The sequence below is a fragment of the Oryctolagus cuniculus genome, chromosome 4 (assembly GCF_051225735.1).
Source record: "Oryctolagus cuniculus isolate XC-2025 breed Fujian yellow rabbit chromosome 4, ASM5122573v1, whole genome shotgun sequence".
In the NCBI taxonomy this organism is placed as follows: Eukaryota; Metazoa; Chordata; class Mammalia; order Lagomorpha; family Leporidae; genus Oryctolagus; species Oryctolagus cuniculus.
This window is the reverse complement of record NC_142870.1, coordinates 141,294,084-141,321,209: the sequence shown is the minus strand read 5'-3', so window position 1 is coordinate 141,321,209 and position 27,126 is coordinate 141,294,084. Positions and strand designations below refer to the sequence as shown.

General features: G+C 51.8%; 1 protein-coding gene across 1 annotated transcript in view; it reads left to right on the top strand.

Annotated features, from left to right (window-relative positions):
* Nucleotides 1-27,126, top strand: part of CLSTN2 (calsyntenin 2) — a 578,785-nt gene that overhangs the window by 489,350 nt on the left and 62,309 nt on the right. Inside the window, exons 7-8 of the mRNA XM_002716578.6 lie at nt 434-682; nt 9,906-10,027. Coding sequence (XP_002716624.4) covers nt 434-682; nt 9,906-10,027 — 371 coding nt within the window. The remainder of the gene's footprint in view (nt 1-433; nt 683-9,905; nt 10,028-27,126) is intronic.

Below are 27,126 nucleotides of genomic sequence, written 5' to 3'. Positions count from 1 at the left end.
CGTTAGCAGAGGGTGTTAGCACTGGTTGGTGCCTACTAAATGGATGACAGGTGAATGGATGGGTGGTTGCATGGATGAGTCAGTCTGGGCATCCAACTCAAACCTTGGCTTTCCCTAGGAAATTTCTCTGCAAATAAAAGCCCCTACGCTTCTCCCCATTCTCTAAACTCCTCCAACACCTGTTCTTTGTATCGTAGTTCACACCCTGATGTGCCTCGTGCAGCACTTTTGTGTGTAATTTGCTAGTGCTTCCCCAAGCAGACGATAAGCAGCTCAGGGACTGGGATGGTGACTGACGCCTCTCTCTCCAAGTTTTCCAGCTCAGGGCTAGGCACAGGCCTCTGAATAAGTGTGCTGTGTGCTCCATCCTGACCCAGGAGCAGGTCACAGAGCAATGACCCTCTGCTCACTCTCTCTCCCCTGCCCACGACAGGAGCCTCCTCCGGCATCATCGACCTCCTGCCATCCCCCAGTGCTGCCACCAACTGGACCGCAGGACTGCTGGTGGACAGCAGCGAGATGATCTTCAAGTTTGATGGCCGGCAGGGCGCCAAGATCCCTGATGGGATTGTGCCCAAGAACCTGACGGATCAGTTCACCATCACCATGTGGATGAGACATGGCCCTAGCCCCGGTGTGAGAGCCGAGAAGGAAACCATCCTCTGCAACTCAGATAAGACCGGTGAGTCTCTGGCCTGGCACCCTTCGGTACAGACACACTCTGCAGGATGTGGGAGAAAAGCAGCAGCATGAGGGCAGCCCGGGGAATATATTCTGGTCTCTGATTTGTTTTTTCATTGCTTCTTTGATGGTCCCAGGAGAAAGCAGGAACAGGAAAGATGGAAAAGTAGAGGCATAGATGCAAAGAATGCATTTATTTAAAAAAGTATTTATTTATTTGAAAGAGTAATAGAGAGAAAGAAGGGAATAGAGAGAGATCTTCCAGCTGCTGGTTCACTCTGCAGATGGTCACAATGACTGGGGCTGGGCCAGGTGGAAGCCAGGAGCCTGGAACTCCATCAGGGTCTCTACCTAGGTGGCAGGTGTCCAGCACTTGGGCCATTATCCCTGCTTTCCCAGGTGCATTAGCAGTAAGTTGGATAGGCAGTGGAGCAGCCAGGACTTGACCCAGTGGTCAGATATGGGATGCAGGTGTTGCAAGGCATGGCTTACCCCACTGCACCCCAATGCCTGGATTAGTGGTTTTCACACTGGGTTCCTTGGAACCCTAGCACACCCAGAAGAATCTTAGGGCTGCTATAGGAGGTGCTGATGTGAGATGAAGCTTCATCCTCACTTCAAGCAGAGAAGCCTCATCTTTAATGTATGATAAGGAAGGTTTCCAAAAACCCTTGGAATAAAAGCCTGAACTTAAAACAGTGGCTGGAAAATCACCACCCTGTGTAACAACAGTCTCCAGTCTTGTTAGACATGTATCGCATATCGAGACCGTCTGTGCAAGTCACGGCGTGGTGGTTAGTGCTCCATAACTTAATAGCTGTGGGACCTTGGGCACATGCTGCACCCTCTCTGTGTGTCCCTTTCCATCTGTGAAATGGGCAGCATGGTGTTAACTTCCTCATAGGGTTGTGATGAGGATTAAATGAGTTGATAGATGTGCAGTGCTGAGAACAGTTCCTGGCACACAGGAAGTACACTTGGCATTAGCGGTCACTGTTCTATACAGTTTTCTCACCTCTACAACTTTATGAAAGCATTGTTGCATTTTCCGAGTTAAGGATAACAAGCAAACATCAGTGAGTAGCCAAATAACTTGTCACAAGTAGTTAAACAGCTAGCAAGTTTCAGAACTAGAACGGCAACGTAGTGCAGCTAAATCCACATCCTTTGCTCTGGTGCACACACATACATGCACGCACACACATGCATGCACACGTGCATGTGTGCACACACACGCAAGCACAAACATGCACGCTCACACACATGCACAGACATGTGTGTGTACACATGCACACGTGTGCACACACACTCACTGAGGCCATAGGCAAAATTCACAACTCTGATTACAGTTGCACAATTTCCCGTTTCAAGTACTACACTACTTTAGTTAAATTTCCCAAACAAAACAGCCACCACAGCAACTATAATATTAAGAAGCTGGTGCAGAAGAACGGCTGACAACTCAGCTCTCGGCTTGACGGCTCCTGAAGGTGTGACCGGGGTAAGTACTAAGTCTTTCTGAGCCTCAGTTTCCCACGTGCAAAGAGCGAAAGTAAACATGAGACGAAGCATTAAGTCACTTAGCCGCATCAGGCCCATGATCAGTGCTCTGTTGAGTTACCTGATGCTGTCCTTGTCCTCATCACCTCTGTTTTTTTCCTACTTTTCAGTGCTACAGGAACTCCCACATTCCCTGTTTCAATCGATCTTCACCATAAATACTGATATATGTCCTGGACGTAGAAACTGAGATGCAGATGCCTGCCGTTGCCCTTGTCATGTGATGGGTCTGTGTAGGGGTCAGTGCCAAGGGCAGGTTTTCTGAGACATTCATGCAGGAAGGACCCCGCACACCTGCCAGGGGTGGCGCTGGGGTTCAGGGCCGTGCTCAGTGACCAGGAGTGTGGGGCACCTAGTGGACTGCTCCCATCAGGATCTTGGAGCCAAATCTCAAGGAGGCAACAGCTCAGGCCTGTGCAGACCAACGCAAAGCAGCCAAGCTAGGATCAGCAGCTGCACACACAGAAGCCAAAAAATGTGCAGAGAAAGAAATTAAAAGAGGAATTTATTTTGGTGCAGAGACAAATTTGAAATCCAGGCACAGTTTTCTCAGAATATGCATTTCCATGAACTTTTTGAAGACCTACATATAGTGCTTTCTGAGATGTAGCAAGCATTCCTGGGAGGTGGGACAGCCAGAGACAGATGCTAGTGCGTACGGCCAAGGCAATTGGAATGTGGCAGGTTGAGGGACTGGCCCAGGACAGCACAGCCAGTTACCAAGAACCTGGATCCTCTGGCTCCATGTTCCCAGCCCAGACTAGAGCACCAGAGGTTGTTGTTAGAATAAGCTAGTGCATTTGTAAAAATATGTAGATACCAGAGTCCCACCTCAGCTCAATGAGCCAGGATCTCAGGGAGCTCTCTTGGGCAGCCACAGCTGGCAACTCTGCCTTCACCCATGAGGCCCCCTGTCATCACTGCAGATCTGCCAATGGCCATTCCAGCTCCACAGGTGGCGAGACCTGTGCTGTGCAGTTTGGCCCTTGCATAAGATCACACTTTACAACTTAGAGGAGACGGGCAGATTTTTCTCTAATTTCTCAGACTTAAAAAAAAAAAAAAAAGCTCTAAATATCTCCTTGTCCTTAATAAAATCAAAAATATCAAGAATAACTCAAAGCTTGATTTGGGACTTTTTAAATATCAAAACCTTTTCAAGGTATAAAAACAACATTTGTTTACAGCAGAAATGTGAAAAATACAGAAAATATAACAGAGAATTCATAAACCACCTAAAATCCTGACACTTGGGGGGATATTGTCTGATAACATTTTGTGCATTTCATTGGGACGTTATTTTTATATCCATGCATATGGAGACCATCCTTAGAGTTTTCAATATATTTTTATAATACGTGTGATGCTATTATCTTCTTCCTTTATGTAACCATATCCAGATAATTTTTCTATGTGATAAAATATTCCTTAAAAACGTGAATTAGATGGCAGTGTAGAATTCTGCCATATGGATTTATCACACCTCATTTAACTGGCCCCTCTTTGTTAAATATTTAGATTGTCTCCTTTTAAGTACAAATAAAACAGTGCTGTAGTGAGTGTTCTTGGATGTGCCTTCTGGGCATCTCTGCTGCTTTCCTGACCAGAAATGTTAGGAAAGCTATTAATGTAAAATTGTCAAATCGCCCTTCGTAAGATTGCATTAATTGCTGTTTGCTACACCGAGTGAAGCTTATTAATGCAGATCCATAATGAAGTAATTTATAAATAGTTGTGTAAAAGAATTGACTAGCCAGCAAAGGCTAATTGTGGGAGAGAGAGAGAGAGAGAGAGAGAGAGAAGGAGGGAGGGAGGGAGGGGCAACACCCTGGGAGGCTGACACTCTTTCCTCGTGGCGTTCCCTCCTGTCCTTGTGCAGGAGCCCTGCTGTGCATCTGTGCTTCGCCCAGGTGTTCAGAGGCCAGGAGCCCTGTATCATTTGGCACCGCCCTTTTTCACCACCGACCATAAAGCTAGAGCTGCGCATGGAAGGCCTGTGTTGGTGAGCACAGAAGATGGCAGCTCTCACCTCTGACTGTGTTCCACCTGCCAGAATGCGGCCACATTGCCCCCACCTAACACAGGAGAGGCTGTGACATGGGCATTGGTCGCTGAGTGTGCCTAGGAGCTGAGGACATGGGGTTCGGGGTTTGAGGAATGCATGGCAGTGTCTACACCGTGAGGACATTGTGTGCGTCCCTGTGCCCTGCACCCCCACTTCCGTTGGTCCTTCTTCTCCGGGCCCTTTCTTCTTTCAGTTGCTTTTCCTGATTTCTCCCCAGCACTTGCCCCCTCTCAGTAACCCCCCCCCCCAGCACCCACCTGCTGCTCCTGCTGGGGCTCCTTGCCCCTGGTGTGCAGCCCTCCTACTACTGCTGGGGTTCCCTGAGATCAGTGAATGACATGTGGCTCACATACTGCGTCCCCACAGGGCTTTCCAAGAGACAGAGGCCACCCTTGTCCTGTAATCAGCGGGCATGGTGGAGGTGTCAGCTTGGTGCAGGTGCTAGAATGGCCCCCTGCCTGCAGGGAAAGGGAGGTGATGCTCCCACACCCCAGAGGCACCCACAAACATCACTGGGAAGAGTTGGGTTGTCTGCTGGGGGTGAGGGGCTCACTCCAGGCTGGTGTTAAGGCAGATCCCAGGCGAGACCTGGGGCAGTTTAGCTCCTGGGCTCAGGAGAACAGGGAGTGTGAAAGCCGGGACCTGACTCTTGTCCAGGTGTCTGAGGTCAGCGCCTCAGTGCAGGGTGGGGAGAAGGACAGTGGGGAGAGCGGCTTTAGTGACAATCTGGCAGGGCACAAGGGGTTTTCTTCTTGTGCTTGTGCCACATGGCCCTCCAGAGTTGGGCTCGAGGCCGGAGGGCTGCCTGCCAGGAGAACCCAGCAGCAGGAGTGGATATGGGCCTGGGAGAGGACTACCAAGAGAGGCCAGGAGCTGGGGAGGAATCAGGAAAGTTCAGCCGGAATGGAGAGGTAGGGGCCAAACAGAAACGGGGTTACAATCAGCATAAAAGTCCCAGCCATCCAGAAAGGGACCGTCATTCATGATGTCACTTCCAGATTCAGGATTTAGAGCAGGGCCAGCCTTCCTGGGGGGATGGTAGGGAAGGTGGCAATCTGGAGTCTCTGCAGAGCCTCTCCACAAACCAACCCACGCACCCTCGGAGGGACCCATAGGTAGACACCTGCCATGACACAGGACTTACAACATTCATGAGAAAGTTGTGAACTCCACCGGCTTTTGAAAAAGACTCTATGCTGCTTTCCTCTTTATCTGCTTCCCTCGCCTCTGACCATGACCAGAGCTAGGAGGAAATTGGGGACTAAGGGGTGGAACAAGGAGACTAAAGGCACGGGCCTTACCCCACGCCTCCCTGCTGTTGGCTGCAGAGCTGTGGGTCGAGGCTGAGTGGAGGCAGGGTTGCATCTTGTAATCAGATGCGATGTCTGATGTGTGGCTGGATTGGCCTCCTCAAGACTGTTCCAACATCTACAGTGATAGGAAGGCTTGAGGATCTGCCAGAGATGTGGATAGAGAGGAGGGAAGGAGCTTCCTGAGGAACTCTTAAGGACAGGAAAGCAAGGCGGTGGGCTCCCGAGCCTGTCTCATCAGCAGTGCGCTGTGTACACCAGGGGCCTGGAGTGTGCTTGGACCCCAGGGGTCAAGTCACAAGAAAGGGACTGGAGCTGCCCAGGCTGTAGGGTGTTCCCAGCAGGAGTCTCTCTTCTTTCCTGGCCCCTCCTCAACCCAAGCCTCCCTGTCTCCAAATACAAACAAAAGCAAAAATGTTTTCTTTCTATACAAAGGTACTTCCAAAAAATTCATGGAGAAATGGAATTAAAAGATAAGTTTATTTGTATGCAGAAATTTGGAAATGCATGCAAATTTTTTCATGATATGAGTTTTCCATGAACTTTGTGAGGACCTTTAATTTTTTTTTTTTTTTTTGACAGGCAGAGTTAGAGACAGAGAGAAAGATCTTCCTTCCGTTGGTTCACTCCCCAAATGGCCGTTACGGCCAGCGTGTTGCACTGATCCAAAGCCAGGAGCCAGGTGCTTCTTCCTGGTCTCCCATGAAGGTGCAGGGCCCAAGCACGTGGGCCATCCTCCACTGCCTTCCCGGGCCACAGTAGAGAGCTGGATTGGAAGAGGGGCAACCGGGACAGAACTGGCTCCCCAACCAGGACTAGAACCAGGAGTGCCGGTGCTGTAGGCGGGGGATTAGCCAAGTGAGCCACAGTGCCAGCCCATATGTTCTTTTTTTTAAAAACAGTCTTTATTTATTTGAAAGAGAAAGGGAGAAAGAGATAGAGATAGAGAGAGAGAGAGAGAGAGAGAAAGAGAGATCCTCTATCTCTGGTTCACTCCCCAGATGTCCACAAGAGCCAGGACTGGGCCAGGCCAAAGTCAGGCTTCCAGAACTGCATCTCCCATGTGGGTTGCAGGGACTCAAGAACTTGAGCCATCTTGCATTGCTTTCCCAGGCTCATTAACTGGAAGCTGGATTGGATATGGAGCAGTTGGGACTTGAACCAGTGCTCCAATATAGGATGCCACTGTCGCAGGCAGCAGCGTACCCTCCTGCACCACAACCCCAGTGCCCCCTCATATTTTCCTTTTCTTTAAGATTTATTTATTTATTTGACATAGTTATAGAGACAAAAGGAGAGGTATATAGAGAGCTTCCATCTATGGTTCACTCCCCAAATGGCCACGGCTGGGTCAAGACAAAGCCAAGGGCCAGGAGCTTTATCCAGGTCCCCACATGGGTGGCAGGGGCTCAAGCACTTGGGCCATCCTCTGCTGCTTTCCAAGGCCATTAGCAGGGAGTTGAATGAGAAGTGGAGCAACTGGGATATGAACCAGTGCCCACATGGGATGCTGGCATGGCAGGCGGTGACTTTATCCACTATACCAAAACTCTGGCCCTTCCTCATATTTCCTAACAGATTTCAATATAAATTATATGGGACCATCTCTCTAATGGTGGAAGGAACAAAAATACATAGTAAAATCCAATGGCCAAGCTGTGGGTGTTTTGCCAGGGGCTCAGAGTGATCACCCAGACACTGGCCTGGGTAGGCCCCAGCACACTTGACAATAGATGGTCTCCTTCCTGCCACTCTTTGGTGACATCCTTGTGGGAAAACAGCCCCTGGCACGCCCTGGCCGCACTGCTGTGGTCACGAAGCAGGGTAATCGCCCTCCTAACAGCGAAGAGCTATTGAGCATCTGCCCTGCACAGATGTTTTGCATGCATCTCCTCATTATTATCAATTAAAATGCTTTCACTGGCCAGTGCTGTGGTGCAGTAGGCTAAGCCTCTTCCTGTGGCACCAGCATCGCATATGGGTGCTGGTTCGTGTCCCAGCTGCTCTACTTCTGACCCATCTCTCTGCTATGGCTTGGGAACTCAGTAGAAGGTGGCCTAAGTACTTGGGTCCCTGCACTCACATGGGAGACCCAGAAGGAGCTCCCAGCTCCTGGATTCAGATCGGCCCAGCTCCGGCTGTTGTGGCCATTTGGGGAGTGAACCAGCAGATGGAAGACCTTTCTCTTGTCTGTAACTCTGCCTCTCAAATAAGTAAATAATTTCTTTTAAAACCCAAGGGTTTCACTTACAATGGATATGAAGCCCAGGTCAAGCTGCTATCAGACAGCCAGAGAGTCAAAATAACACAGGCAACGCGGAGTTCCTGTGCCTGGAAGCGTCCGGGGCTGTGAAATAGTCCCTGGCCCCTCTTCCCAGCAGTTTTGCAGCTCTGCACTACAGGTGTATCCATTTCCTGTTGGCATGCAGGACTGCAGCCACTCCAAGCCTTCCCCTCCTCACCCCATTACATGCCTCGGCCTCTAGTGGGAAAGAGAGAAAGGCTTCTTCCAGAATGGCTCAGAAAAACTCACATCACTGCCCTGAACTGGCTCGGTTGCCAGGTCCCCACAGAAGCCCTGTGGCCAGGAGAATGGCTAGTACTGCTGCACCTGGACCAACCACTGTGGCAGGGGTTGGACAGGACGAGTCAGGCCCTTCCCAGAAGTGGACTGGTGTTGACCAGGGTTGTTCACAACCTCCTATTCTTAGGACACATTAGAATGTTCCATGGTACAGTTAAGACACTGAGGTTGACCAGGTGAAATAGCTCTTGCTGTCACTCACAGACCCGGATCACTCAAAATCTGACTGCAGGACCCATGCTCTTCCCACTTGTGCGTGGTGGCCTGCTCACTCTCCCAGCATGGATGGAGCGTGCCCCTGGGGGTTTCTGTGTGCCATGATGTGATAACCTGTGGGTTCTCCAAGCTCTGGTCCAAGAGCAGCTCCTCTTCTGCCGATTCACTGTACCTTGTGGCTGCAGGCATTGGGGCCAGGCTTCTGGGAGGCTTGCAAAGCAGGCAAGGAGGTTTCTGTACCAATACAGGAAATGGTCCCATTGACTGGGTGCAGAGAGGAGGGTTCTAGTCCATGGCTTTGGAGAGGCACAAAGTCTCATGCTAGGGAAGCAGTGTGCCCACCACCCTCCCAGCTGCGAATCAGGCAGCAGCTCCTCTGAAAAGAGACTCAGCAGGGAGAGGAGAGGAGCTCTGTGACCGGTTATAGAGCCTGATAAAATAAAAATAAAGCCTGCAGGGGCCCGGTGCTGTGCGTAGTAGGCTAAGCCTCCACCTGCAGCGCCAACGTCCCCTATGGGTGCTGGTTCTAGTCCCGGCTGTTCCTCTTCTGATCCAGTTCTCTGCTTATGGCCTGGGAAGGCAGTGGAAGATGCTCTAAGTGTTTGAGCCCCTGCACCCACATGGGAGACTTGGAGGAAGCTCCTGGCTCCTGGCTTCAGATTGGCTCAGCTCCAGCCATTGTGGCCATCTGGGGAGTGAACCAACAGATGGAAGACCTTTCTCAGGGCCGGCGCCGTGGCTCACTTGGTTAATCCTCCACCTGCGGCACTGGCATCCCATATGGGCACCGGTTCTAGTCCGGCTGCTCCTTTTCCAGTCCAGCTCTCTGCTGTGGCACGGGAGGGCAGTGGAGGATGGCCCAAGTGCTTGGGCCCTGCACCCACATGGGAGACCAGGAGGAAGCACCTGGCTCCTGGCTTCAGATTGGCGCAGTGCCAGCCGTGGCGGCCACTTGGGGAGTGAACCAACAGAAGGAAGACCTTTCTCTCTGTCTCTCTTTCTCACTGTCTATAACTCTACCTGTCAAATAAAAATAATGATAAAAAATAAAATAAAACGAAGACCTTTCCATGTGTCTCTCCCTCTCCCTGTAACTCTACCTCTCAAATAAATTTACAAACCCAGAACTCTCCCACAGCAGCTGGTGGGACTGGCAGAAGCCCCCTGACCCTCCTACAAATGTCAGCAATGCCAACAACAGCAAAGAGCCCCTTGACCTACGTGGTGTCCACCCGGAGCCGATGCAATTGCGGAGCCTCAGCTTGGCCAGTATTTAAAGCCCAACAGGATTCTCCGCACTTTTGCTGTAGGCTCTCCCGAGTCGTCTTCTTCCATCTCAGTGAGCTCCACACGTGTTCTAGAACGTTTTTGATCAGAACCCACTGGACGGCCCCGTGGCTTTGCCCTGCCGAGCTGTGCTCAGAGGTGGAGCAGCAGAGGCGGACACAGGGGGCTCTCTCACTCCCCCACCCCTCCTTCTGCTTTTCAGAAATGAACCGGCACCACTACGCCCTGTACGTGCACAACTGCCGCCTCGTCTTCCTCTTGCGCAAGGACTTCGACCAGGCCGACACCTTTCGCCCTGCAGAGTTCCACTGGAAGCTGGACCAGGTAAGGCTCTCGCCTCACACCTGCCCCTGCTCACACCTTTGCAGGAATGGGCAGTTTGCTCCCGGTGTGGCGATGGCAGCTGGTGGGGACCTCAAGGTCCCGGTCTTTTGCCCATTTGTGGAATGATCAGCTCAGGGGGACACCCAACATCTTAAAGTCAGGATGGAAAGTGTTTTCTGAAAGCCCACTGGAGGTAAGGGTGGGGTGCACTTCCCAGCTGGGTCGCGGCAGGGTGGCAGGTGTACCGCGTCTGCCTCATCCACTTGCTCGGCGTCGAGCTCGTGGGACACTGGCTCTCCCGACTCCTGGGCCTGTGTTGTGATCTTCATGCACGCCCCATGTCTGCCCTTTGATGCCTGGCTGCTTCCTTTGGGTGATGGTGAGCTTGCTTCTGGTGACACCAGCTTGAGGACAGACACCCAGCGGTTTTGAAGTAAGCGGTGACAGCGCTGGCACGGGCTTCTCATCACAGAGGCCACCGTGTCACATGTGTCGACGACAAATCCCGGTTTGCATCCAGCGTTTTGTAGTGTCTGCTTCCCGGGGCTATGCAGCATTGGGACAATGGAGGTGGCGCTCACCTCTCTGGGTATGGGCACTCAGCCTGGAGGTGGCCTGGGCTGTAATGTGAGAGAGGCCAGGAGTGGGTTTTAAATTATCCAGAGGTCGGCCCCGTCTCAGCTGGTGCAGGCATCCCAGGGGTTTAGTAAGTGAACCAGTGAACAGGGAGCTCTGTCTAGCTCTCCAAAAAACAAATGGGTTAAATGACCAAGAGGCCGTGTGTCGGCAGCACAGAGCAGGTGCAGCTTAAGGAAACGCTGGGAAGGACGCCCGCTGGGTGACCCGCGCCACCTGGGTGATTTGCTTCCATTCTGCCCCACCCACATCCTGAGCTGAGTGCTTCCAGGAGCCTCGGTCGTCTTCTCTTCCCCCAAAGCCTGCTGTCTGTAGCCCCTGCCTCTCCTGGTCTGGGCGTCACAATGCCTTCTCATCTCCCTCCCTACTTCTCCTCCTCCGCTCCAGCCTGACCCCACTGCGGCTGCTCTCAGAGAGAACTGATTCACCTGGCGCTGGGGGTGAGGCCTCCCCGTTTATCCTCACGGAGGGCCACACAGGGGCTCTGGGAAGCAGAGAGTCATTGCTAGGACGCTCTCTCAATGGTGCCACCTCCTGGCAACATGACAAGACCCAGGGTACCAGGCTGATGGGAAAGTGGAGGAGCCCGGTGGCAGCAGCTTACCCTGCTCTCCCTTGGTCCCACCCCGCCGCATCCAAAGCCTCTGCAAAGATAACACCTGGCCTCATGTGTGCTCCTCGGAGCCCGGAAGGCCAGCTCCTGCAGGAACGAAGTCTTGACACTGTTCACATGATGTCTCAGCAAACTCTCAGCCAGGTCTTAAAGTGCCAGATGGCTTTGATGGGATGTTTTCAAATATATAACACAAATGGAAGCGAATTAAAATGAATTCCATATTGTGATTTTAATAAGAACATTGCCACACTGGCTGAGATCATTCTAGATGCCCTGCGGCGTTTTCTGAGATGCGGTTGAGAAACACAGATCCAGGCAGATGAAGTCACGGGGTTTGAAATTAAAAACAGGCAAAGAGGGAATTTTGGTTCTGCCCAGAGAGAGAAGTGAATCTAGCTGTTCTAAAGCCTGTTCCTATAGTGGTGAATTTAAGGAGGACTGAGTCTCCCAGAATGCCTTCCACACTACCCCCTGTCTCACTGACAGCTGCCAGGGCCTGTGCTGTGCCAGGCAGACAACCCAGCTGTGCCCAGTTCTACTCAGTAATCCCAGGAAGCCCAGGCCCAGGACCCAGCCCCAGGTCACCCAGGACTAGCACCCACCCTCTCTGTGATGCTATGTGGCTACTTTAATGAGCTTGCCAACTAAGATGTGAAGCATTTACATTTTTTAATTTAAATAATTGAGGCCAGTGCTGTGGTGTAGTGGATTAAGCCACCTCCTTCAATGTTAGCATCCAAAATGGGCACCAGTTCAAATCCCAGCTGCTCCGCTTCTGATCCAGCTCCCTGCTAAAGACCTAGGAAAGCAGTAGAAGATGGCCCAAGTGCTTGGGCCCCTGCACCCACATGGGAGATGTAGAAGAGGCTCCTGACTTTGGCCTGGCGCAGCCTTGGCCATTGCAGCCACTTGGGGAGTGAACCAGCAGACAGAGATTGCTCTTCCCCGCCCCCACCCCATAACTCTGCCTTTCAAATAAGTAGATCTTCAAAAAAACATTGAATAACTTAAATTTAGAGACCAGGATGGGCCAGCGCCGTGGCTCAATAGGCTAATCCTCCGCCTGCAGCACCGGCACACTGGGTTCTAGTCCCAGTCGGGGCGCCAGATTCTGTCCCGGTCGCTCCTCTTCCTGTCCAGCTCTCTGCTGTGGCCCAGGAGGGCAGTGGAGGATGGCCCAAGTGCTTGGGCCCTGCACCCCATGGGAGACCAGGAGAAGCACCTGGCTCCTGGCTTCGGATCAGCATGGTGCGCCAGCCGCAGCGCGCCAGCTGCAGCGGCCATTGGGGGATGAACCGATGGAAAAAGGAAGACCTTTCTCTCTCTCTCTCTCACTGTCCACCCTGCCTGTCAAAAAAAAAATAAAATAAAAACAAATAAAAAATTAAAAAAAATAGAGATCAGATGTTCACTGAAATGCAAAATGCCCGTCATCCTGACAAGCCCTAAGAAACAGTCAAATCTACGTGGCTCGGGCTCTGTCTCCCTCCTCGACTTACTCTGCTCCGGCTGCCACACAGAGCGCACGTCTGGGCCCTTACACAGCAAAGTTCCCCTTTCTCACACTTGAGGAGGCCGGGAAGTCCAAGATCACGGTGCCTCCCAGTGGAGTCCCGCTGAGGGCTCTTCCTGGCCCGTGCATGGCCTCCTCACAGCCATGTCCTCACGGGGCAGCAGAGAAAGCTCAAACCAGACCTGTCACATTAGGATCCCAACCATAACTGAACATTAATTCCCTCCAAATATATTAGGGTTAGAGTCTCAAGGTGTGAATTTGGCCAGGGACACGATTCAGTCCCGAGCGTTCCTGTAACAAAGAAGTGAACGTGAGGGGCTGGCGCTGTGGCGCAGCGGGTTAATGCCCTGGCCTGAAGCGCCAGCATCCCATATGGGTGCCAGTTCGAGACCCGGCTGCTCCACTTCCTGTCCAGCTCTCTGTAGAAGATGACCCAAGTCCTTGGGCTTCTACACCCGTGTGGGAGACCCAGAGGAAGCTCCTGGCTCCTGGCTTCGGACCACTGCAGCTCCAGCTGTTGCGGCTAATTGGGGAATGAACCATCAGATGGAGGCCCTCTCTCTTTCTCTCTCTCTCTCGCTCTCTCTGCCTTTCCTCTCTCTGTGTAACTCTGACTTTCAAGTAAAATGAATAAATCTTAAAAAAAAAAGAAGTGAACATGAACATACTTGAAGACTGCATGCTCATAGCCGGAGGCCCAGCTTGCCTGGACAACTGCCGCCCTCTACAGGAAGCCACAATGCACAGGGTGAGGGGACCCTCGGTGACACCTGTGCTAGCAGTCAGGTAGTGTTTAGAGAGCAGCCCTCAGGTTCTTCTCCTTATTCAGCTCCCTGTGTGGGCAGAATCTGACCACAAGTTTCAGGGATGCAAACTGCTTGATGCCTAGAATGTGCATGCCTGTTAAGGCCTCTTCCCCCAGGAAGCCCTCCTGAATGGCCCCTCAGCTCTCCACTCCACATGCAGAGCTCCATTCTAGCGCACACTGGGCAGTGGTTGCCCGTGCATCCTACCTATCTGCTGGATGCACTGAGCATCTGGAGGGTGGGGCTGCGTCTCACCCATCTCTGACTTCAGTTTGTGTTGCAGCCTTGTGCACACAGCATAGGGGGTGCCTGGTCAAGCTTTGCGTAGCCTTGTGGTCGAGGGACAGAAGGAGAGAAGAAAAGCCCAGAGATCTTTGCAGTCTTCCTGGCGATTGGTGGATCTGTTGGTTGACGTCACTGAGCATTTTTACGTTTCCTAAATGTTGCCGTCCTTCTACTCTTTGAGTTGCAAGCTTGTTTTGTCCTTGCTCTTGACATCTTATCTCAAAGAGCTAATGGGATTTGCCACCAAGGAACCTGTAACCGTGTGGCCAAGGCCAGAAGGGCCTCAGGCCAGTCGAATGCACCAAGTGTGTTCAGACTGCTGGTCCACCTCGGGGATTCCACAGACGCTTTCTCTGCTCTATGCCTTATGGGAACTCACTGATGTCTTCAATCGGCAGCTTATTCTGAGTACAAGAAAGTGAGCCAGGCTCTGTGCAGTGAGCCTGGGCTGAGCCACTCAGAGAGGAGCCTCTGCCTTCTGCAGGTTGCCGTGACCGTGGGTCAGAGACCAGTTACAAACACTGCAACAGGTGCTGGGGCAGAAGGCCCTAGGGGGCAGCTGGGGGCAGCTGGGGGAGCCCATGCAGCAGCACCTGACATGGACACGTACTAGGTGGTAAGAGCCTGGGAAGGCCTGTGGGAGGGGACATGTGGACAGCAGAAAGAGCTCCCTGGCCCAGGACCGGACAGCCAAGGTGGCAGAGCGGTGAGCAGGAGGGCTGTTTCAGCTTTGAGAGAGGCAGGGCCTAGCGTGGGGCAGGAGGGAAGACGCTGGCAGGTCCAAGGACATAAGTGCAGAAGAGCAAATGGAAATGACCATCCCAAGAGGCTTTTTCTATCACGTTATTGAGCGGGTCCTTTATCCCTAGAGAAACGGGACACAACAGAAGCAGCTGTAGTTCAGTGGGAGACTTAGGAAGCTAGGGGTGGACAAGTGTGACAAATGCTGCCATGGATTCATCCTGTGTCTCATGAGTGCGCCAATGCAACTCAGGCCGGGCATTCAGTGGGCCCAGTGACAGGAGCTGCGTCAGAACCAGGGTCTCCCCCATCCTGTCTCCACAGCCAGAACAGAGCCCCACTCGAGGCAGGCGGGCTTGCACAGCTGGCTCCCCATGGGCATCCAGAGGAGTGGGACAGCTGCCATGGAGCCGCTGAGTGTGTGTAGCCCTCCAGCCCTGCACCGCAGAAGGCCTGTGCCCAGGTGGATGACATCCAGGTAGACCCAGTACCAGGGAGTGCCAGGAAATGCCTCTGAAGCCCAGTGCCTCTCCCTGGGTGATTCTAACAATGGGCAGACGGTCATTGTTGAGCCATGATTGCTTAGGGTCTACTCACGCGTGTGCCTAGAGCCTGCAGTGTGTCGTGTGCAAACCCACGCAGAGTGGGGAGAGCAGGCCCAGCTGCCAGCACGCACAGGAGAGTTGTGTTAATTTGCGTTCAGATGATTTGAATGTGGTTGACTCAGTGTCGCGGATGCTAATGCCCCTCCCTTTGGAGCTCTTGGTGCTTGGAGGCAAACCTGCTGATGTTTCCAACGTGTCTCACTTATTGGAAGGCTCAGCTTGAGTGACAGCCTCAATCGACCAGCGAGAGCACAGGGACTTCCCTAGTCCATACGGGGTAGGGGAGGGGATGGCATCAAGCCCAAGATGCAGAAGACGCATTCGTCTGGTCGACCCCTGGCCTCTCTGAGCAGGAACGTGCAATAGGCACCAGGGCGAGAGAGAACTTACTCACGCTGGGGACGTTCACGGCCCTTTGCGGCTTATACGCAGTTGCTGTGCCCTGGGGGACATTCCCCTGTGGGAGTCCTCACTCCTAATTGTCGTGGGCACAGAAAAGCAGCAAGAGTCGGGGACAACACCTGGTGGGTGCCTTGAAGTTTCAGGAGCCACCAGCTTCAGGGCCCACAGGATCCAGGCCCCCAGCAGCTGCTCTGCCGGTTGCTCAGTATCTAGAAATCGGCTTTGCATGTAAAATCCCCCCAGGTTTTGATAGCTCTTCATTTAAGGTGTGCTGTGGTCACCTTTATCTGAGACTACTGAGACTACCGATCGCAAACGACTCCTTTGGTGTGAGAAAACCCCATGCTAGCAAATCTGCTCGAGGACTTTGGGGCGCATTTATCCTTTTGTGAACCCTTCCCGTCCTGCCAGCTCCATGCCCCAACCCCAGGGTGGGACTCCCTGCAGAGAGAGAGCAAGACTGGCCCCCAGCAGCCCTGAAAGGAAGGGGCACAAGTGAGTGGGGCCGGGTCCCTGCAGCCCAGACTGTGGCATTGACGGTGCTCCTCCTCCCACAGAAAGGCGAGAGTAAGTCACGGGTCCAGGTTTCCCCAGAGCCGGCCCCTTTGCCTGCCAAGTCCACGCCACTCGCATAAGACTCCAAGCTCGTGGAAGCAGCTAGAACAGCAGGACTCCTTTGCGTGTGGTGAGGAAGGAACATGAGAACAGTGCACAGCTGGTTTACTTGTGTCTGCTCATTCAGCCACACGGTGGGGGAGACCGAATAGGTTAGTCCCCTGCAAATTATAGCCAAGTGCCCAGGACCCAGAGTGCTCGGTCTGTGTGGAGCAGGCAGCTCCGTGAGCAGACGACTCGGGCTTTGTCCACACTCTAATCCAGCTGTTCAAGGCTGACTCTTGGGCCCACTGGCCGCAGTTCCTCTGATGCAGTGTGGCCGCCCCCTTCAGCCCTTCTGCCTACAGCCACGCCTGCTTCCCTCTGGCTTCTGCTCACCCAGGCAGAGACCTGAATGACTTTTCTGCGGTGCCACCTCGCAGGGTTCTTCTGAAGAGATGGTGCCTGGGAAAGCGGGTCGCAAACACAGTAGCTCACACTTGGACTTGCACAGAAAACCTAGATTCCTCATTTCCCTGCAATGGATACTGCTCCGGGGCCCCTCTCCACCTCTTTCCATTTCCAAAGAACTCTCTAGCTCTTCAGCAAGGGGCAGCTTGGGAAGAGGAGAGTCCTCAGACACGCATGGCACACGCGGTCCTCCTGGGTCAGGACCGTGTAGTGGCCGGAAAGATGGCTGCTCACCACGGCAGCCCCTGTCTGAGCCATGTTCCCAACCCGTGCCTTGAAGCCTCTCTGATGGCAGCCTTTAATCCCATGCCAGCTCCCTGCTATACACCTGCCCTTGAAACCTCTGTGTTTCCAGTATCTATCTGTCTATCTAGCCATCCATCCACCCATCTATCTACCTAAAAGGCAGAGTGAGAGAGAGATCTTCCATCTACTGGTTTACTCCCTAAATGGCCACAATGGCTGGGGCTGGGCCACACTGAAGCCAGGAGCTGGGAACTCCATCCAGGGTGGTAGGAGCCCAAGTATTTGGGTTATCTTCTCCCGCTTTCCCAGGCATATCAGCAGGGAGCCGGATTGGAAGTGGAGCAGCCAGGACACAAACCAGTACTCATATGGAATACCAGCATTGCAGGCAGCAGCATAGCCCAGTGTGCTACAACTTGATACCTCTTTGCTATGCCACCTCACTGCGGGCCTCCAGAAATCTGGAGTTTTCTGTTGCCTTACATAGAAAAAGTGTTTGCATGGGTGGTGGAATGAAGGATCTGGAGATGGAGACATTATGCTAGATTTAGCCTTATGGGCCCAGGGCAATGGCCAGGGTCCGTAGAAGACAGAAGGGCAGAGCGACAGAGACAGAACAGGAGATGTGATGGCGGAAATGGAGGTCAGGGTAATGGGGGACCACAACCCAAGGACGGTGACAGCCTCTGGGAGCTGGAAAAGGGAAGTGGATCGATTGTTGCCTGCAGCCTGCAGAAGGGACGTGGCCCTGCCGGTTTCTTGATCCGAGTCCACTGAAACTCATTTCAGACTTCTGACCTCCGAAGCTCTCAGATAATAAATCTGTGTGCTTTTAGCCCATGAAGTTGGTGGTAATTTGTTATAGCAACAACAGGTCACTCATGGGGCCTCGAGGGGGCCTGGTCCTGCCTCCGCTCCTGTGTGAAGCCCCTCCCATCTCCCCACGCCAGGAGGAGGTCCCTTCACACCACTTTGGCTGTCACAGGGAGGAAGAGGCTCTGCCTGCTCCTCCCATTCTCTCCTGGCTTTTCACCTGGCCTGCTTCCTCACCAGCCTAGGACGAAGATCCATAAGAGACAGATTTCAGCCTCCCCTCCTCTCCAAGCCAAAGGTGCCGGGCCTTCTCACTAGCACTGAGGCAGAACAGGAACGTCCTACTTTGCAGAAAGGAGAACTGGGTCCTCTGTGCCTGGTTCTTTGTGCTTTGGAAAATCTGTTTCTTGATGGAGTCCCACCTATACACTTAGGGTTGGCAAAGCTGATGTGAGAACAGAGTCTCCAGGCAGTACATGCCCTGCCCCTGAAGCACAGACGCTCCCTTCAGCTGGACAGTTCCTTGTGCAGTGCACACCACACACCACCGTGCTTCTCCATCTGCTGCTGCAGGGTCTCCCCAGGCAGCGGGAGCTTGCCTGGCTGTCCTGAGCACTGTGCAGAAGTGCAGCAGCACTAGGACCTTCAGGGTACCCCTCCCCCCAGAGACAGCAGCAATGCCAGGCACCGTCCCCCACTTTTTCAGTGCAAGGAAGCCCCCACTGCCTGCAGTGATGACCTCAACAACTCCGCTTGCACAGGCTTCTCCTCCTTCTTGGAATCGCCTCCCCGCTGAGCTCTGCTTCAGCTCCCCGGGTGTCCCAGGCCAAGCTGCATGTCCACCGTGGACAGTTTCCAAACAGTGACTTCTGTAACCATCGGCAAGAAAGCGACAGGTGCCGAGTCCCCGAGGCAGACCCATCACGCAAGGAGGGAGTCACCAAGACAAAAGTAGTGACTGCCGGGAGGAAGGCAAGTTTGGTGGCCGCGGGTTGGTGGAGCCCACTGCATTCTTAAGTTGCAGTAACTTCCACTTGTGTCTTGCGTGGACCTCGCCTCTGCACACCCCCTGAGGGCTGCCATTGCTCCCCTGGTCAGTGCATCCCAAGTCATTTGCTGAAAGAGCCAATTTCCCGGGACCTTCTAGAATATTCGTCATGATTGGTGAGATTTTCTCTGATTTTTCTTTGGAGAATCTGTGAATCGACAGCTACAGAATGTCTCTGTCTCCCCTGCTGCAGCCCCCCTGGCTTCCCCCACCTTCTCTTCCCCACTTGAAGTCTGAAACTGTACACCTGCTACCTTCCAACTGAAGGTGCTAATTATTCTGTGCCTCCCTCCCTGTGCTGCCAGACCCCCTCGCTGGCCTCTCTCCCCCTGCTGCGCACCTGCTCAGCAATTCCCTTTGCTCGATGCCTGCGATCATTGTTTGTGTTTTAGCCCGTACGTCTGCCCACAGGCGAGGAGTGCCTGTTTTCAGTAGACATCTCCTAATGCATATTTAAAATCAGTGTTAAAAAGGAGAAAATGCTGTCAACATTAAGAGGAATGTTGTTTTGCTGTTAAAAAGAAGAAAATAATGTCAACACAATTAAGATGCTTGGTGAATCCGGTAACCTTTGCAGGAGTGAATTAAGATGCTGGCGCTCTGGGGCGGCCCCTCGGGAAGCGGCATGGATGCCGTCACTGCACCAGCTGTGCCGTGCGCCAGTCTTCCCAGGCTTTTCTGGGGGTTGGTGCCAGTGGGAGCAGAGACTCCTTGGTATGAAACCCAAATGTTTGCTTTTGTTATATGAGAGAGATTTTTCTCTGTCACTTCCACACAGTGGAAAGACAAGAAATTGGCAAAACTGGATCCTAATACAAAAGGAAAAGTCCTAATGCTAACCCCCTTTAGTTGGGAGGCATGAGGCAAAGACGCTGGTCCCCATGCAGCCGTGCAGTGGGTAGGAGACTTGGATCCAGCCGACTGCAGCTTTGACTTGGTGCCGGTGCTTTCTGTTAGTTCCAACCCGAACCCTGCAGTTTGGGGATACCCCCTGGGTGGGCTTTGAGCAATGGGAGACGTGACAAAGTGATGGCCCTGTGTCTCAGCTGATAAGCAGAAGAACCTGTAACGTCACCTCAAAATGTGCACCTTCCAAGAGGGGGATGGCATCGTTCTTGGGAGAATTGACACCCTGCGTGAATCTACAAGGTGACGGGAGTGAAGTGCTATCGATGGCCTGGCCTCATTGTTTAGAGCATGTCACGGGTGTCCACCCAGGAGCGGAGTCCACACTCCACTCACCAGAAATCGCGTGTGTGCATCTTTGGCAGCCAAGATGAGCTTGCTCCTGCAGCCTGGCGCTGGGCGGCCCTTTGAGAGAACAGAAGACAGTGCGGAACTGACGTCCCAGGGAAGACTGCTCCTTTGAGGAGGGCTTGAAAAGCCCGGCAGCGAGGTTAATTCGCCCTACCTTCCCTGCTTCTCCCGATCGCCCACGAGTCATCTGTTTCCATCCTTAATGTCTAAACATGCAAATATTGCTGCACTTACTGCTCATTAGTTTAGCTAAAGAAAGTGCCCTTTAATTATGCCTCTAAATAATGAACCTCCTCCATCACCTTGACAATCAGTACATATTTAGAAGGAAGCAAGGCCTCATTATGAAACAGCTACTGCATCTCTGAGTACTTGGAATATGGTATCTTTCTCGAGGCAACAGAAATGGTAGACAAACAAGCCTTGTGACTGCATAACTCCCTGTGACCTTAAGTGCAAAAATGGTAAAGAAATGGTAAAGAATTAGTAGCATTCCGTGAGAGGGGGAGAAAGGACACTAGCATTTGTGAAAAGCTATGGTGTACCAGTCCCTAAATGCTTGGTTTACCTGTGAAGATACTTCAAAAACTCAGGAGATGGTAATTAGGCTAGAGGTTAAATTACCCACACACCACTTAGAAAACCTGGGTTCAGGCCGGCGCCACGGCACACTAGGCTAATCCTCCACATGCGGCGCTAGCACACCGGGTTCTAGTCCCGGTCGGGGCGCCGGATTCTGTCCCGGTTGCTCCTCTTCCAGTCCAGCTCTCTGCTGCGGCCCGGGAGTGCAGTGGAGGATGGCCCAAGTGCTTGGGCCCTGCACCCCATGGGAGACCAGGAGAAGCACCTGGCTCCTGGCTTCGGATCAGCGCAGTGCGCAGGCCGTAACAGCCACTTGGGGAGTGAACCAACGGAAGGAACACTTTTCTCTCTGTCTCTCTCTCATTGTCTAACTCTGCCTGTCGAAAGAAAGAAAGAAAGAAAGAAGGAAGGAAGGAAGGAAGGAAGGAAGGAAGGAAGGAAGGAAGGAAGGAAGGAAGGAAGAAAACCTGGGTTCAGTTCCAGGCTCTGACTGCTAATTCTAGCTTCCTGCTAATATAGATCTTGGAAGGTAGCAATCATGGCAATGATGGCTCAAATATTTGTTCCTGCTGCCCACATGAGAGGCCTAAATTGAGTTCCTAGTTCCAGGCTTCTGTCTCTGCTTGGCGGCAGCCATTGTGGGCACTTGGAGAGTGAATCAGAGGATGATTCTCTCTCTTTCTCTGTGTGTGTGTGTGTGTGTGTGTGTGTGAGAGAGAGAGAGAGAGAGAGATAGAGGGAGACTTTCTCTGCTGTTCAAATATATAAATTTTTAAAGTATTTGAATTCATATAAAATGGAATTAAAACATATATTTATTTTGGAGCAAAAAAATCCATGCAGTTTTAAAAATATACATTTTCTGTATAAACTTTTTGAAGACCCTTCATATGCATACATTTCCAATTTTTTTGCACCAAAATAAACTTATCTTTTAATTACACTTTCCACAAACTTTTTGAAGTGTCCTATGTTAGTTGTAAGCCACACAGTTAGTTTGCATGTTATCTTGGCTCCACTTTATAAATATGAAATTGAGGCTCTGAAAGGTTAAGTAATTTGCCTAAACTTTGAACCAAGTACTTCATCGCCAGAGCTCCATGCTTCTTTCCATTATGTTTTATCTGGTAGAAAAGATTTACATAGCTTTGCATTACTGGGTATCTGCTAAGTCTTTGCCATATTCCTTCATTTTTTTGACCTCAGCAGAATCTCAGAGAAATAGTTTGCTATCACACAATTTCCAAAGACATGAGTGGCTGGACCACACTCTCTGTGAACCTGCCTGTATAGCTCAGAAGAATAAAATACCATGTGTCACAGACAAGTCATGTCCACCATCTGATGAGCCAATTAGCACTCATCATACAAGACCATATTCAAGGGTCCCATCCTCTTGAAGACTTTCCTGTAACTCCCTCTCCAACACAGAATGACTTCACCTCCTGGTGTGGGGAGCAGAAAAGACTTTCATCAGGGCTTTTTTCATACCTTATTCCACTTGCTTGTTCACTGGATCCTTTCCCCACTACACTGGAATCTCACATCTTTCACCTCTTTAAGCTTTAACAAAGTGTCTAACACAAATGTGTGTTCCACAAATGCTTCTTAATTTTTTTTAAATTGTCAGTGTGGCATAATATGATCTTCTGCACCATGCTCCCGTGATTGAAGTGGTGGCAACAGAACATGTGTAGCCCATGAACATGTTTTTTGGGGCCAGCACAGTCACACATACACACATAAATACACACACACACACACACACACACACACACACACTCATGCATAGATGGGTGGATGATAGCTAACTAGATGATAGATAGATAGTAGGGTATAGAGAGGTAGATAGATAGTATATAGAGTGGTGAATTGATAGATATTATAGAGAATGACAGATGATAAATACATGGAAAGACAGATGGCGGATACATAGATGACAGATTGGTACATGGACAGATAAGTGATCAATAGATACATAGATGATAGATACATAGGTAGGTAGATATAAAGATACGTAGATGGACAGCCTATTTGATAGATACCATAGGTGCAACAAGCACTCTGCAGCTGCTAAAGTCAATGAACCACATGCTGCTCCATACCAGGCCCTGATCTGGTGGGAGCAGAGCATAGAGTGGTGAACAGAGCTATGGCTGGTCTCTGCTCTTAACATCCAGGGTGCGCTCTTCAAATATCATTTGCACTGGAAGAAATCAGGATTTCCAGAGAAATAGCTGATTGCAGGTTTGGGACAAAACATGAGAATGAGCAGCTCAGATCTCATTGGAGATACGGGGACGGAGCAATATTATGAACCACAGGAGAGCACACAGATCACATAATCCACACCGGGAAAGTCTTTGGACCAAATGTATCGGGTTCTTAGGCAGATTATAAGGAAAGTGATGGAGGAGGAAGCTGTGGGTTTAAAAGGACTTAAAAAACATAACAAAGCCACGTTTTAATGCACTAAACCAGAGCAGAGTGTGCAGGGCTAGAGGTGCAAGCGGTGAAGCTGTCGAGAAGTGAAGACCGTAACACCGGCACAGCAGACGCTGTCGCAGGACGGGGTGCTCGTGATTGGAGTGGGGTGCGGGGAAGAGACTTCACGTAGCTGATAGGGTTTGAGCTCTGCACGTGTCTTGTGTGGTTTGCTATATCGTGCTTTGTATTACAATAAAGAAGCAACATGTGCCCAGAGTTTCTATGGGCTGGAAACTTTGCCAGGTGCTGTGGCAATGGACGAGGCGCAATCCTGGCCCTGAAGTAGCCATGGCTAGGGCTAGAAGAGGGGCAAATACAAAAGACTGGCTAGGAAAGGCCACCCACCCAAGCCGGGGACAGGGGAGGCTTGGACGGAACAGCAAGGACAGGTCCAGGACAGGTCCTCATGACTTTTTTTTTTTTTTTTTGACATGCAGAGTGGACAGTGAGAGAGAGAGAGACAGAGAGAAAGGTCTTCCTTTTTTGCCGTTGGTTCACCCTCCAATGGCCGTTGTGGCCGGCGCACTGTGGCCGGCGCACAGCGCTGATCCGATGGCAGGAGCCAGGTACTTCTCCTGGTCTCCCATGGGGTGCAGGGCCCAAGCACTTGGGCCATCCTCCACTGCACTCCTGGGCCACAGCAGAGAGCTGGCCTGGAAGAGGGGCAACCGGGACAGAATCCGGCGCCCCAACCAGGACTAGAACCCAGTGTGCTGGTGCCATAAGGCGGAGTATTAGCCTAGTGAGCTGCGGCGCCGGCTCCTCACGACTTTTAAAAACCTACCACACACCGGCCCATTCTAAGGCTACAGGAATGCCCTCGACACTCTCTTGGCTCGAAAAGGGCACTGATGTGAGCCCACTGGGGGATGCACCTTGCTGTGCACTTTATCCTTCTTCCCCTCAGTATCTCAGTTCATTCCAGCTAAGCACCATTATCCCGTTGCTCACATGTAGCTCGGAAAGGTGAAAGAACAGCTGGCCCTAGATCAACTGGCCAGGAAGCAGAAAAGCTGAGGTGTGAACCAAGTCTGTACTCTCTTGCCAGAGAAGCAGTCCCAGGTACAAGCAGTTAGTCTTACAGGAATGAGCAGCCCAGATGAGAAGTTAAAGAGGTTGGCAACAGAAAAGCACAAATTATCATTTTTTTAAAATATCATTTTTATCAAGTAGAACAACAAAGCTGATTTTATTTTTGTTTCTGATTTAATAAGAATACCAAGCATTGGCAAGTGTGCATTACAAATAGACTGCTTGGGGCAAGTGTATATTGGCACAGGTTGGCATGGGGCACCCGGAGACCCGCAGTCTCTTTCCTAGGGGACGTAGAGGACTTTGCATTCAGATCACCTGGAAGAGAAAGGAGGTTGTACGGGTGCTGTTCCTGGGGAAACTATCCAGCCCCGTGAGGACAGATGGCATGTGTAGAAGCAAGAGTCTGGCTACCCTCTAGCAGTAGGGACTTGAGGAATACTTACCCTACGTCCTCTTCTGCAAAGTGGTTACGTGAGCATTAGATATGCATAACACACGTATTGTACAGGAGGATCACTAGATTACACTATCTTGAGTGTTATTTTTGCTTTGTTTTAACCAGCACCAGAGGTCGTAGCTTAAGCAATTTCTAACTATCCTGAAGGATTTTAGGATTCAAGACTTTATGGAAATTCGAGACTGTGTCCTCTGGTGCACTTGGTTGTCAATGTTAGCCTGGCTCAGTGGTCAAGGGCCACTGAGGATTGAGGAACCCGACCTCAAGGGTTTGAATTCCAACTCTGCCACTACCTGCTGTGTGGCCATGGGAAAGTTGACTCCATTGACCATGCCTCGGTTTTTCCATCTGCTAAATGGCACTTACCCCATTGGCTTGGGAGGATTAAACATGCTGATACCCGAAGAGAGTGTTATGCCTAGTACAGCATTTGACTCTATGTTCTCTGCAGTAAGGAGCTGGTGAGGCATTCTCTCCATGTCCGGCAGCATGCTCCTGCTGGTCTGGCGGGAGCCCAGTCTGGGCATCGCAGGCTGCTGTCCCCTCATGAGGACCCTTGCAGGGCCTCTCAGGTCCTGCTCTGTGATGCTTGTTTCCACTGTCTGCCCCTTGCTTAAGCACTGACTTGATGTAATCTAAAGACTTGCAAGGTTGGAGTCTTTTGTGCAAGATTTTGCTTCCTTCTGCCCATTCCAGAGCACTGGGGGACATGGCAGTCCCCATCGCTAACCCAGTGCTCCATGGACCTCCTGTGAGCTCCACACATCGCTTCCGTCCCGTACGTCCTGTCACCTGCGCAGAGACAGAAGGGGAATGTAAACCTACTCGTGAAGGAAGGGTCCCTTCGTACCAGAAAGGGGGCCTGAAGGCCCCAGTGCCTGTGTGGGATGCTCGTCTTTGGGAGCAGCAGCTAGCGTGGAGCACTAGGACTGCTTTGCTGCCCAGGCTAGGAGCTTCCCACTGACTCTCACTCCAGAAAATGGACACTGAGCCATGGCCAAGATGCCTGTTGTGGGGACCAGTTGCTTAGGACAAGTTCAGGATGTGGCCCGTAGGCCTGGACTTGTGTTCTGTGCAGGCTCTCAGCTGCACCAGTAGGATTCTTCCACGTGCCCCCTCTCAGTCATGGGCAGTGTGTTCCCCAGGCAGCATGGTGGGCTGCATGTGGAAGCATCATTTGCCCAGTAACTGGGGTGGCGCCGCAGAGGAAGCTGTATTCTGACTCCTTCATCTCAGATGGGGCACCAGCTCAAGTCGCAGCTGCTCTGCTTCAGCTCCCTGCTAATGCACCTGGGAAGGCAGTGAAAGATGGCTGAAGGACTCGGGTCTCTGCCACTCTTGTGGGAGACTTGGATGGAGTTCCTGGCTCCTGGCTTCAGCCCGGCCCAGCTCTGCCTGTTGTGGCTATTTGGTGGGTAACCAGCAGGTCAAAGATTCTCTCTCTCTCTTTCTCACCACTCCCTCCCTTCCTCTCTGTCACCCTGCCTTTTTTTTTTAAAGATTTATTTTATTTATTTGACAGGCAGAGTGGCAGAGAGAGGTAGAGACAGAGAGAAAGGTCTTCCATCTGCTGGTTCACTCCCCAGATGGCCGTAATGGCCAGAGCTGCGCCGATCTGAAGCCAGGAGCCAGGAGGTTCTTCCTGGTCTCCCACACGGGTGCAGGGGCCCAAGGACTTGAGCCATCTTCTACTGCTTTCCCAGGCCATAGCAGAGAGCTGGATGGGAAGTGGAGCAGCAGGGTCTCGAATCAGTGCCCATATGGGATGCTGGCCCTTCAGGCCAGGGCGTTAACCCACTGCACCACAGTGCCAGCCCCCACCCTGCCTTTCTAATAAAGAAATCTTTAGAAAAGCAACAAGAGTCCCCCAGCCTAGCTGCCCGGCTCTGATGTACATAGCCGGGCTCACCTGCAGCCAGGAAGTAGTCACGTTGGTGGCCTAGAAGAGAAGCCCAGTCAGTGAGATGTCCTTGCACCTGAGGCCCCGCAGCAGCTGCCTTTCCACATTGGACCTGGCAACAGCTGGTCTAGGGAGAGTGAGGCAGGGTGTGGAAAGCCTGCCCAGTCAATATGATTTTAGCACGATCTGAACACCCTGCAAGTCCTTTGTCCCCGGCACACTTAGGGCTTTTTATCTGTGGAGAAAAGCACAACCGGCCATTACAATCTTGAAAAACATGCTGCACGTCAGAACCAGGCTCGGGCGGTCATTCGTCTCTCCGTGTCTCTGTGTCTTGCCAGCCTGGCCCCCTCCAGCCTTCATTCCACCCTGCTGCCTCAACTCGGTAGTTTTTCTAAAAACATCCCCGGAGCCCTTACACCACTGCCTTGCCCAGACACGTTCCTGGACCCCGTGCCACCCTCACCCCAAGTTTGCTATTCTAGCTCACATGTCCCTGGTGCTACAGGATAGCTAATCACAGCTAACAGGGCATGAACACGCAAACGGAACCGAATCACTTATTTTGGGGACCATTACTAAATCACCAGTAATGTGAAAGG